This window comes from Antrostomus carolinensis, unplaced genomic scaffold (assembly GCF_000700745.2).
Source record: "Antrostomus carolinensis isolate BGI_N321 unplaced genomic scaffold, ASM70074v2 scaffold22321, whole genome shotgun sequence".
Classification (NCBI taxonomy): Eukaryota; Metazoa; Chordata; class Aves; order Caprimulgiformes; family Caprimulgidae; genus Antrostomus; species Antrostomus carolinensis.
The window spans coordinates 28354-41560 of record NW_010296646.1 but is presented as its reverse complement, the minus strand read 5'-3'; the positions used below and the strand labels follow the sequence as shown (position 1 = coordinate 41560).

General features: G+C 37.5%; 1 protein-coding gene across 2 annotated transcripts in view; it reads left to right on the top strand.

The window, feature by feature from the left end:
• Nucleotides 1-12188, top strand: part of PPARA (peroxisome proliferator activated receptor alpha) — a 20248-nt gene extending 8060 nt beyond the window's left edge. Inside the window, exons 3-7 of one of the 2 annotated variants that reach the window (XM_010178364.1) lie at nt 1951-2111; nt 3479-3617; nt 6113-6315; nt 9470-9917; nt 11641-12188. In XM_010178364.1, coding sequence (XP_010176666.1) covers nt 1951-2111; nt 3479-3617; nt 6113-6315; nt 9470-9917; nt 11641-11888 — 1199 coding nt within the window. In that variant the 3' untranslated portion in view covers nt 11889-12188. Of the gene's footprint in view, nt 1-1950; nt 2112-3478; nt 3618-6112; nt 6316-9469; nt 9918-11640 lie in introns of those variants that run through there. The other variant, XM_029087558.1, reaches the window with a different exon arrangement.
• Nucleotides 12189-13207: the final 1019 nt, after the last annotated feature.

Sequence of the window (13207 nt, the reverse complement as noted above, 5' to 3'; positions counted from 1 at the left end):
CCACCCTGGCCTTAAACCCTCCCGGGGAGGCCCATCCACAACTTCCTTGGGCAGCCTGTTCCAGTGTCTGGCCACCCTCACAGGAAACAGTTTCTTCCTAATATCTCATCTAAACCTCCCCTCTTCCAGTTTAAAGCCATTACCCCTCGTTCTATCACTAAAAAGTCCCTCCCCAGCCTTCCTGTGACCCTTCAGGAATGCTGCTGTAAGATCTCCCCAGAGCGTTCTCTTCTCCAGGCTGAACAGCCCCAACTCTCTCAGCCTGTCCTCATAGGAGAGGTGCTCCAGCCCTCGGATCGTCCTCGTGGCCTCCTCTGGACTTACTCCAGTAGGTCCATGTCCTTCTTATGTTGGGGGCCCCAGAGCTCTACACAGTAGAGGTGTGGTCTCATAAGAGCAGAGTACAGGGGGAGAATCACCTCCCTCGACCTGCTGGCCACACTTCTCTTGATGCAGCCCAGGATACGGTTATTGGCCTTCTGGGCTGCAAGCACACGTTGTCTGCTCGTGTTGAGCTTCTTGTCCATCACCACCCCCTAGTCCTTCTCTTCAGGGCTGCTCTCAATCCATTCTCCGCCCAGTCTGTATTTGTGCCTGGGGTTACCCCAACCCAGGTGCAGGACCTTGCATTTGGCCTTGTTGAACTCCATGAGGTTAGCACAGGCCCACCTCTCAAGCCTGTCAAGGTCCCTCTGGATGGCATCCCGTCCCTCCAGCGTGTCAACCGCACCACTCAGCTTGGTGTCATTGGCAAACTTGCTGAGGGTGCACTCAATCCCACTGTCCATGTCACTGACAAAGATGTTGAACAGTGCCAGCCCAAATACAGATCTTTGAGGGACACCACTTGTCACCAGTTTCCACTTGGACATCGAGCTGTTGACTGCAACTCTTTTCCAACCAATTCCTTTTGCACTGAATGGTCCATTCGTCTGGTCCATGCCTCTCCAACTTAGAGCCAAGGACGTCGTACGGGACGGTGTCAGATGCCTTGCGCAGCATGCTTTCACTTTGAGGAAATGCTGTAGAACGAGAAGTGTTGTCTGGAACTGCTTTCGAGGCCTCAGTTTAGATCATCATTTAAAACTATGATTAGCTCTTTGAAAGTCAAGGGGACTTTAAGTGTATCTCAAGTGTAACTCAGCATGAGCTAGGAATATCTTCTTTTGTCATAGCTGAGCAATAGATCTGATGCTCAAGGCTGTGGCAGAAGAGATGGAAGATGTAACGACAGGATGAGTCGTTAGTAACCTTTCTGCAAAGAGCGAGTGATGGATATTGTGATACACACTTGAAGTCATCGGGGGGTCTGTTTCATTGTGTTTGTGGTTTGTTGGGGTTTTTTCATATTCTGTATTATTTGTCTTGAGTGGTATATACATGTTGAATACTGCTTTTCAGTTTAAAATTTATGTTATTGGTGGAGGTGGTATATGTGCATTTTTATGGTTAAGAAAATTTCCTTGATTTAAAATAAATATTAATTCAGTACTTTTTAGTTACTTATTTTAAGATGTGAGATAAAAAAAATTCATTATCACATCAAATTGAGAAACATTTGAAAAAATCAAAGCAAAAAATGGAACATGAGAAAACAGAAAAAAGCTTGGTTTTCTCTTGTTTTGTATGGCTCATATTTATTGAATCCACAAGAACCATTATCACCCTTCTAGTTCTTGTTATCAGGGTTACTTTGGTAGGGCTTTTTGTTTGTTGACGTTGTATGTCTCGTCAAAATTAGCAGGGTACACACTGTATGTTGTATGTGTTTCCACTGTTAATATAAATATTAATTATATTTCAAACACTTATGGCCAAATTATTAGTTCACTTAATGACTATTAACTCATGATTATTTTTTAGAATAAGCTCATTTTCATGTGGATTGAGTACATAAATGGTATCGATCTTGATAGTATAGTATTCATGAAGTGTTCCTTTTTCTTTTAGACACCCTTTCACCAGCATCCAGTCCTTCATCCATTAATTTTGCCACAGCTCCAGGTAGCATAGATGAATCACCCAGTGGAGCATTAAACATTGAATGTAGAATTTGTGGGGATAAAGCCTCAGGCTACCATTATGGAGTACATGCTTGTGAAGGTTGTAAGGTACAGTCATAATTTTCTTTTTAAGTACCTAAATCATGTTGCTTTATTTACAGGGTTATATGAAGATAAACATTTGTCACATAAATGTTTAATTAATATCATTCTAGCCATTATAATTATTTAAATAATAAACATATCTGTGATCTTTTTTCTGAAATTGTTCAGATACCATAACTGGATACCATAACTCAATACCAGACCTTCATCAAGCAGGGGCAATTCACAATGATCATTTTAATGCTGCTTTTCTGGATATATTTATTCAAACACTAAAAGAACTTAAAACACTAAACTGTAACTAAAAGCCAACTTGCTCCACTAGTGTTTTATTTGTGTTGGGAGTATGGCTGTGAGAAGCATGTGAGTTTGCTACATTTCCATTATAACAGTAAGAAATCCTGAATTTCTCATCTCCACCACATTCTGCATGAATCACTTAGTATTGTACCTTTTCTATTTTGGGGGCCAGTGCACATCTCTGGGGCAAATTAGTGTATAATTTTTGGGACGATATGGCCCAGGAATTATAAGATTATTTTCTTTTTCCTTCTAATGTTTTAGTTTTCCATTTTTTTCTAAATGATAGTGTAAAGTGAGAGAAATAATTGTATATGTGTACATTTTTCTCTCATGCTTAATGTCAGAAGATGATAATTCAAATATAAATCTTAGGGAATAATGCTAGAATCTGTATTAGAGATGGGGAGCCAGTTCAGTCAGGTGTGTCCCACAGTCTAAATGACGTGTTATTCATGTGAAGCAAAATGTTGCAGTGTCTCTAAAAATTTTTTTCTAACTCTATGATTTCATAGTACAAGACTAGCAGTAGTACTTACATTGCAGTAGCGAGACATGACGGTAAGATCTGTTGAGTTATAGGCTTTTCTGTAGTGCTCATTTTTGTGTCTTTGGCTTTTTCTATACACTCTGCTGTGTCGTCATACCCCTCACGTTTGCTGGATGAAGAAAGATGTGTTAAATCTGTGTGTTTGTGTGACCTACACATATGAAAGTTGATGGTTGTTTCTGACAGAGGATGCTGAGAGAATACATGCAAAAGCAGTATGTGACTGTTCTGCTCAGTCCTTCAGAGCAAACCTGCTCAGGTACTCGGGGCTCTTGGTCCTCTCCCAAGAAAGACAGCTGAGAGCTACTCCCTCATTTCATGTTTACCATTCTATATATGCCTTTGTAGGCACCACTTCACTGGGTAGCACAGAGGTTCTTACCTTTGGACAGGTTATACTTTGCATATGGTTTTGTTAGAGACATCAGTAAACAATAAAAGAAAAAAAATGTCTGTATAATTGAAGTTTAGTACTCAGCATTATTTAACATTACATATTGTTTTCTCAAACTTTTTATAGGGTTTTTTTAGAAGAACAATTCGATTAAAACTCATCTATGATAAATGTGATCGCAACTGCAAAATTCAGAAAAAAAATCGTAATAAGTGCCAATACTGTCGTTTTCAAAAGTGCCTTTCAGTTGGAATGTCACATAATGGTAGGTAAGAGTGCCCTTAATCTGTTTGTTCCTGCCCAGGGTCTGCTGGATGGCTTTTTTTACTTACGTGTGTCAGTTGAACCTCAGATTTTTACAGTATAGATTGGGGTGGGGGGACACCAGTTTCCCTAATGAGTTGTTAATGTAATTGATACACAGCTGCCAAATGTACTTTTAGGTGCCTTACACAATTGTGCTGGATGTCTGTTTGTCCATATGAATGTTCATTTAGTTGATTTCTTCACCCAGAACTTTGTCACCATTAGTCCCATTGAAACAAATTTCAATACTGGAAGAATTCTGATCCAGGGCATTGCAGAGGAGTAGGAGGAGAACAACTAGCTCATTGTGGGAGGGAATGACGTAGGATGGAAATCTGCAGGAAACCAGACTTCATTATTTTTCAGGTTACAGTGCAACAGCTCTTGGGCAGAGGGGGGAGGACAAAGATCTGTGCTGATTGTGAAACAGGAATCTGTTAGGTTGCTTGTCAAACATAATGGTAAAAATGTAAAAATTAAGTTATTGCTTATGTTAATGATTTAAGATAAGGCTGGTGAGCCTGTGGCTTACAGGCCAATTTCAACCCACAAGGCAGTCTTATGTACAGTATGTAGCTTGCTAAGCAACTTTGGTAAAGAGGGAGAGGCCAAACGATGAGAAAGCACATTTTCGTTGGCCAGGTGACAGTAGTTTGCTTTCCCTTCGTAGGTCTAATAGTGTCAAGGCTGAATTTGGGAGCAGGTGTATTTTGGGAGTAAGTGAAAAGTAGGTGAAAATGCTGGGCTAGGTGAAAAGCTGTGGGTTAGGGGACAAACTTCCTAAGGAAACTGTGCAATCAAGATAGCTGGGGTAGGAATGTGGTTTGGAAAACTGCTTACAGCATTGTAGTGTAGAATCCTAGCAAGAGACATTGGGAGAGTTGACTTTCAGGTTCTGGGTAAGTCTGGCTCCCTTGTGGTGAGACTTGACTGAGATTAAGGTCCATTGGGAGAGGGTTGATAGTATCTGCATGACTGATGATAACCTTCCTGAAGCAGTCTGGGGTAGAGTGTACCAGCCAACAAAGTAACACCCCAGGGGCAGGAGTTGAGCCGGGAGCTGTGCTGGTTGGCAGGAATTAACATTCACTTGAAGCTGTTTCATCCTACTAAAATGCTGTTGGGCACCTGTGCTCCAGCTGAAGGGAGTAGCAGTTTTAATGCAGCAAACACACAGGAGGCAGTGGGGAAGGAGATGACTGCTCAGGGAAAGAGCTAGGACTAGATTTACAGCCACGACCTTAAAACACTTAAGTTTCAGTTTAGAGCAGATATTCTTCCACTTTTCCAGTAGACCCACGGCCAGATTCCAGACAGGCCTTCCATGCTGGACTTGGACATTGAAGTCCAAAACTGTATTTCAGATCACGCCTAGAGTCACCTCCTTATGTCATGAGATACCTCCTCATGTCATGAGAGAATTCCTTGGGCATGTTGAAGGGCTAATTCTGCACGTGCTCTGAATTGCTCAGTCTAAGCAGTGAGATTCTGTCCTCTCACTGGTTAGATGCTGAAATGCAATCAGAGTAACCAGCTATATTAGCCATCTTAAAACCTTGCATACCTTCAGAGGGTAAGGCCCCTTTTAAAATTTACCTGTTTTAGTTTTAAACTGAAAAAGGATGTGGTCCTGCCTATTTCATTGCTAAATGGCAAGAACACTTGCCCAAGAACTGGAAATCTCCATGCCCAGTGGTCTTTCAAACTTGCATCTCCTGCCTCTCAAAAGAATATCCTAATGACTTAAATTGGATACCCAAACTCTCTACTCACCCTCTCCAGTCCTGAAGGGCTAATTTATAGAAGAAAGAAGCATAAAATGCTGGGTCTAGGAGAAGGCTTTGTTCACTATATGCTTTCAGCATAAATCTGGGTCTCTCGTCTGTTTTGTTCTCACTAGACAGTACTCATATGATGAACTGGCCATCCAATGCATAAAGGACTGAATTCCCCAACAGGTTCAGAATCAGCAGCGGGATTTGGACCCAACTCCGTTGCAGTGTTCCCTGCAGAGTAACCCCCAAGGCAGCTCCCCAGCTGGTGTATGTGCTCTCTGCCAAGCTCCTGACAGGAGTTTACTCAGTTTTTTAGAATTTCCAAGGTGGATTTTGAGTTTCACTTTGAGGGCTGTAGAACATCATAAGGAGAGAAAAAAATACATCTACTTAGGTAATGTAGAAGCGAAGAGGCATGCGTTCTAGCTCATTGCAGATACCAGTTTATGTTTTGAAACATCTGATTACCTTGAATTTAGCATATTGACTTGATAATTAGTCACTGACTGTGTTGGAAAGGATGAGATTTTTTTTTCACTCATGACTATATCATAATGAAGATACTACCTCTAAATCAGTTTTTCTAGACAGAAATTCTTACAGCTCTAATCAGCAAGGGTAAAAGGCATAGGCTTTTGTATAACTTAACGTTTGTTTTACAATTATGTCTTCCCATCAGCAATACGTTTTGGACGAATGCCAAGGTCTGAGAAGGCCAAGTTGAAAGCAGAAATTCTAACAGGTGAAAATTATGTAGAAGATTCAGAAATGGCAGATCTTAAATCGCTTGCCAAAAGAATTCATGATGCTTACCTGAAAAACTTCAATATGAACAAGGTGAAAGCCAGAATCATCCTTGCAGGGAAAACTAATAACAATCCAGTAAGTACTTTTGCTGTACCTTTAAAGTAAAGCTGGCAAGTACATAAGGTGATTATAATATTTTGTTAAACTCTTAAGCAAATCCTTTAGAAAATAATTGTCATACAGATATGAAATATGCAAAAAGAATTCCTGTAGTAAATATGGTTGCTGTTAGCTGCTATCAGAATAATAGGAAACTTTAGGAAAATCAGGTGATCAACTTGTAAATCGAAGCTCATAACTTTAAATTATAGTAGAGACACAAGGGAAAGAAAATTAGTTAATTTTTAATTAGTTAATTAGTTAATTCTAATTAGTTAATTAGAAAATTAATAATAAAAAAATGACATCTGAATGTGAATACCTCTTGGTATGCATGGGGGAAATGGTTCAAAATTAATTTCCTATTATGAAAATGGAAAAAACAAAAGTATTTCTGTCACAAATACGAGGATAAATACTGTTACCTGTTAGGGTGTACACGAGCTCTGTATGACTTTTCTTGTAATCACAACAATATTAACAGCAGGAGGGGAAAGAAAACTTGGGTTTGTAATTCTTTGTATACAGTTCTGGCCATTTCCTCACCCAACCTTCCTGGTCTTTACTGTATGGTTACTTTGAAAAGGACAAGCAGGCAAGGTTGTGAAGACACGCATGCTGCAGAGGTTATTTTTCTTTTGAGATAATTTAGCAAAGGTCTTATACCAAATAGTGAATATTCTCAAATAGTTTTTACTTACAGTACTTAAGTTATTACTAATTAATAAGTATTGTGTAACATTTACTACTTGCGCAACATCTTTGACATTTAACTGTGACCCATTCTGTTTTGACAATTGGGCATAACTTCCCTAAAAATGATTGAGTATGGTAAGAAAATCGTCATTAGACAATGAAGAGTTTGGGCTATCTAATGCTATCAACTGATTTTTGTTTCGTAGCACAGGAGATAGTATAACCGTTGTAAGAACTGACTTGTTTCACTTTATGCATGTTTCTTAAAATTCTGTTGTGATTTATGTTAACTATTTGTAGAAGATAAAATTATTGGTAAAATCAGATACTTAATATCAATAAAAATTTGCAAGGAAGAGGTTTTACATATGCCATAATAAAATCCATGTAACTATGGGGATGAGTGTCATGAAAATTGTAAGCAAGCTGTCTTCTAAATGATGGAATTTGGCATATTATAGTCTAGTCTAGCCAAGCATACAGGCTTCTACATTAAAAGAGAGATACATGAATAATCCCAGTCTTTTTCACTGGATTAAAGAGATGCTTAAAATTAAACTTTTTTAATTTTAAAGTTTAAACACAGGTTTAAACTTTTTGGGGGGTACAAGCTGACAAAAGCCTACAGTAAATACAATGTTTTAACACTTTACCAAGTAGGTATCTGCATAAAGTCCTTTCAGGCTTGTTACACATACCAGAAGCATAAGCTACAATATATATTGTACATGCAGGGATTCTAGATCACTGCATCATCATTTTTATGTCTGCATTTATGCAGTCAAGGTTCTCAGATTATAGGCATTCAATTGACGAGCTAATAGTGGCTTGCGTGTGTCTTGGTGAATTTACAAGTAGAAATTAATGAGGAATCAGACCTAGTATATTATAAATAGGCTGCTTCTTCATTCTTCAATATGCGGGGAAGAGGAGAGCTTTTTTTTTTAAGCTATATCATCCTCTCTTGGGAAAACAGACATTTAATTGTCTTTTGACTTTTCAACAGGGAAAAAAAAAAAAAAGAGAGGTTTGTTGTTGGTAGTTAGGAATCCACCTGTGTCTGAACAGTGCATTAACAGTTCATTTCAGAATGAGCTAGCATGATTAATGATGACAAGGTATCACTTAAATTGAAATGGTCCTTCATACCTGTTTTCTACATAGTGAAATGAAGATAAATTCCAAAAAGACTTACATGATAGCCTACATCTTTTAAAGTGTTTACAAACGTGGTGGGTTTATTGCTTTGCTGCTTTCTGCTCATATCCACATGCAAATAGAAAGTTATCTTCTGTATAACTCCTAAGTACTGAAGTGAGATGGAATGTGTAGTAGCCATTAGCATTTATAAAGTGGACAACCTTGGGAAACCAGCATGTTTGACAATTTTCCAAGTGAAATAAGTGTTTCTAACAGAACACCAAGTGTTCCTCATAATGTTTAATCTGAGATGAGCAAAACAGCACTAGGAAGGTGTTTTGCTTCGCATTTAGGGAACTAGATATATATTCAAGGTGAATTGCTGTGACTTTGGCAGGCAGGGAAGCACTGGGTTTTGTTGGTTTTCTTTAGTGAATTGTGCTCTGTTTTGATTACTGGTCTTTAGATATGTTTTAAAACATTTTTGACTTCTAATTGTTCTTAATAAAGTCTGAACGAATTTTTTTTTAATATATGATGTTTTAAGAGACCAGCTCATCTGTTTGTAATGCACATGCCATTTTACATTAAGGGGGTTATGGAAAAGATGATGATCAAGACTGAATTTTGTGTTATCTGAAATTCTAGCAGGATTCAGAGTTTAGAGATATATTAGCACTAACTGTACCTAGAAAGATGAGCTGAATTTCTGCAGTAGACCAGCTGGGACATAGTCTATGAAAATCTGATAATAAAACAAAAAAGTAGTACAGGGTTCACATTCTTGTGCAAATATGCTGTCCTATATTTCAATGACTGTCTGTATTCCCCCTAGGATACTTCAGGAAAGCACCATGATGTGCATCAAGTGTAGTTAGTTTAGGAATCGATAAGATTGTAGGCAGAATAACCTGGACTTCTGGAGAAGGTAATACAAGTCTTTTGTGAACCTTCTGGAACTTGCTCTGATATGGATATATGCATACTAAGCACAGTACTTCTGGATCTTCACTGTAACTACTGTGTAAAACTAGATTAAGGATATGTCATACATATTTACATTTTAATATCTGCATTGTTGTTTGCAGAGCAGACTTGTTCTTAGATATTGCAGTCTGTAGTTCTGTAATACGTGGTTTCTCTTTTTGCAGAAATATGAGAGAACTCAAGGTTTATTAATAGTTGAAGACTGATTAGCATGAAAGTTAAAGTTTATCAAAATTCCTATTCTTTAGGTAAACCAATTATTAATAACCATTATTTTATAACTGAATCAGTATTTTTTTCTCTGTAGCCATTTGTTATACATGATATGGATACCTTGTGTATGGCAGAGAAGACTCTGGTTGCAAAACTGGTAGCCAATGGAATTCAGAACAAGGAAGCAGAAGTTCGAATCTTCCACTGCTGCCAGTGTACTTCTGTAGAGACCGTCACAGAACTTACTGAATTTGCCAAATCTATCCCTGGCTTCTCCAATCTTGACTTGAATGATCAAGTGACACTGTTAAAATATGGAGTTTACGAAGCCATATTTGCCATGTTGGCATCTGTGATGAACAAGGACGGGATGCTGGTAGCCTATGGAAATGGTTTTATAACCCGGGAGTTCCTGAAAAGCCTGAGAAAGCCATTCTGTGATATAATGGAGCCAAAATTTGATTTTGCAATGAAATTCAATGCACTAGAATTGGATGATAGTGATATATCCCTTTTTGTTGCTGCCATCATTTGCTGTGGAGGTAAGCATTACGTATTTGTTCTCCAGGTAATAAATTTTTAAAGTTTTCTTCATGTGAATTAATACTTTTACTGGTAAAGTTTATATATTTCTGAAGTTCAGTTCAACCACTTACAATGTCATTTTCCCTGTTAGCATGTTTCATGGAAGATACTGTGTTAACTGTTAACAGTCTTGATCCTGTATTTTGCTTTGCAGAATTGTAGAAGTGCTTGGAATTACTAGCCTCAGGGGTCTAGTTACCCTCTGTTTTTAGAAGTGGGATGTGAAGAGTGTTGGTGGTTTTTTGCTTGGGGTTTTGGAGGATTTTTTTTTTTTTTTTTTTTTTAAATGTTTAAGGCTGGGCTGGAAACAGTATTTGTATCTGCCAAATGGGCAGAAAAATACTATGTAATGAGACTGGAGGCAGGTGCAGATTATAGCTTTGCTTATCTTTGATACTTGCTGATTGCATCATGTAATGAGTTCTGCACAAATGCACAGCTCTGATGCATTTCTTGTGTTCTGATTTTAATATCACAGGCAGCTTTAAAAAACCAGCTTACTTAGCTAATTAAAAAAATTAGCTGATGGTATTTTTAAAAAATTATTTCATAGTACCTAAGGATATAGGGTTTAGGGTTTTTTGTTGGGGTTTGTTTGTTTGTTTGTTTGTTTTAACTCTTTCTGACTGAAGGAAAACAAATGTAATAATAATTTATAAATATAATTTATAATAAGTACGTTCATATTTAAGGTTAAATTCAAAACTATCCATAAGGATTCTGAGAAAGGGAAATAAAAGATCAAGAAAGTTCCAACAACTGCTCCTGCCTGCCTTTTTTGCATTCTGCTAAATTCACAAGATGTTTCACTGCCCTGATAGCATCCTCAGCAATTACAAGAAGAGAGATACTACAGTCTGTAGACTTTGCAAAGCTTCATGTGCTAGTTTAGACAGCAAGTTCCCCTCAAATCTTGGATTACTTTTGCACAGTACATGGGTATTTTGACATTTTAAAAAGTCAAGTGAGTTCTCTGCAGTCAAAATGTTTTGGGTGTTTTTTGTTATTTTGTTGGGGTTTTTTCCCTCCTCTGTCCTTCTCCTTGGAACTAGCTTAAGTTTTCAAGAAACATATTTATTTTGTTGTCCCAGACTTCTTACAGAGAAGTTTGATCTGGAGAGTGAAGGTATTACAGCTGTAAGTAGCTAAAAATGAGATAATGTACTAGAAAGAGTGAAACATCCTTAATAGGTGCTTCTGTGCATCCTGTCAGTAACTTGTACTGTGGCAATATGTGTATGGGTACCAAGGGTGAAAAGCCTGTTATTTATGTCTTGCTGTATTTCTACCAGACTTCAAGAACTCTCTAGAAATAGCCACATGCTTTTTTTTCTACACTTACATTCTGTTATGGATACTTCTGCTGGTTTTGGGGGTGAGAGGATGGTATGGGTTTGTGGTTTTTTTTTTTTTTTTCTTTTGTATCACGGGTTGTATTTAGTACTGTGAAATCTCTCTTCAAATAACTGTGGGCATTGACAAAACTTTGGTCAAAGGGGTAAGGAAGACTCCTTTTTTTGTTTTTTCCTTCTTTTTTAAAAGATTCATTTTGAGCCTCATTGCCCTCAATGTATAATGTAAATATACATTTTAGCCTACAATATAGAATCTATAAAGTAGCTACTTTGAAGAATAATTATAAAATTGTGACATGTATTCTTTTGTTTGTTTTGAAAACAGATCGTCCTGGTCTTGTAAATGTAGGACACATTGAGAAAATGCAGGAGAGCATTGTGCATGTACTGAAACTTCACTTGCAAATCAACCATCCTGATGACATCTTCCTCTTCCCAAAACTTCTCCAAAAAATGGCTGACCTCCGACAACTTGTCACAGAGCATGCTCAACTTGTTCAGATAATTAAGAAGACTGAATCTGATGCACATTTACACCCTTTACTACAGGAAATCTACAGGGATATGTATTAAGGATTTTTAGGTTTTTTTTCCACAATATTTAAAGACAAGCAATACTAATAAGAGATGGGAGCAAAACTACTTGCACAGTTATCTGCTGTTCACTCAGCCCAGAGCATGAAAAATCTAAAAGCTGGGTTACTGGAGTATTACACTTTTTTTGGTTTGGGATCTTTTCTCCTCTTTTTCTTGAAAGAGTTCCGCAGGAAAATACTGATCATGAAGTGTCTTACAATGGTTCTTTTATTTGGAAATTTGAAGATTGGTAAGGAATACATATTTGTATTCAGAATGTTAAGTAACAGAAATGAACAAAATTGTATTTCCTCTTGGCTTAGTGATTTTAGAATTAATATAACAAATTCAGCAAATTCTCTCCAGATGTATGCACAATCATAAAAATTATGCACTTTTGGCTAATGGTAATTACTGAGAACCAACTAATACTTTTTCTTACAGCAGTCAGTCTAGGTGTATCAAGCAGTTGGATATTACTGTACAGACGCTTCTAAAAAATTTGAAAGACCTTCGATCCACTGCTGCTTTAATTCCATGAAATGCAGTACAGCTTCACACAGAATTACATTGGTATTCCTTAGGATTAGCACGTTTAAAAGATGGTACTTTTATCAAATGAAATAAAATCTGAAGAGTTACCAAAATACAGCAGAGATGCTCCATTCAGGTACTTCTTGAAGAGTAAATGTGATAAAGAGGTGGAACCCTTGTGTGCTAAGGAAATATGAAAATGTGCCTGCACAGCACTCTATTGCCATGATAGCTTACTCTGAAGGGATTACTGTTTAGGAAAGGCACCTTCTTTCTTGACAAGTATCTCAGCAGTCTAGAGTTGTTTGGATCTGTTTACTTTTCCAGTTAATTCACAGTTTCATTTTTTCCAATTATCCACACGGATATATTTCTTTCTATTCCTTCTTAGGCCTTGTCGATAGAAGTTAGCTAGATTATTTCACCAAATTTTGTCCTTGTCCATAGAGTCATAGTGGATAAGGTGACAGTATTACCAAGAACAGTGTTCGTAGGTGTCAATTGTGTAATATTATGAAAGAGAGAACAGTTGGGAGTAAGTCTATCATGTTCCTGAGAGCAAACTCTGATTTTACAATAGTACTTACTCCTGATGCAAAATAAGCCATAAGGAAACTGCTTGACTTTGCCATTTTACAGGATCTCTTATCAGAGAGTGCTACACAAAAGTGCTAGTTACACGCAAGACACTCTGCTATTCTTTTGGGGGTTTTTTTGTTTGGGTTTTTTTTTTAATATGGTAACTTCACATTATTATTTCCTTATTTTACTATTTGCTTCAT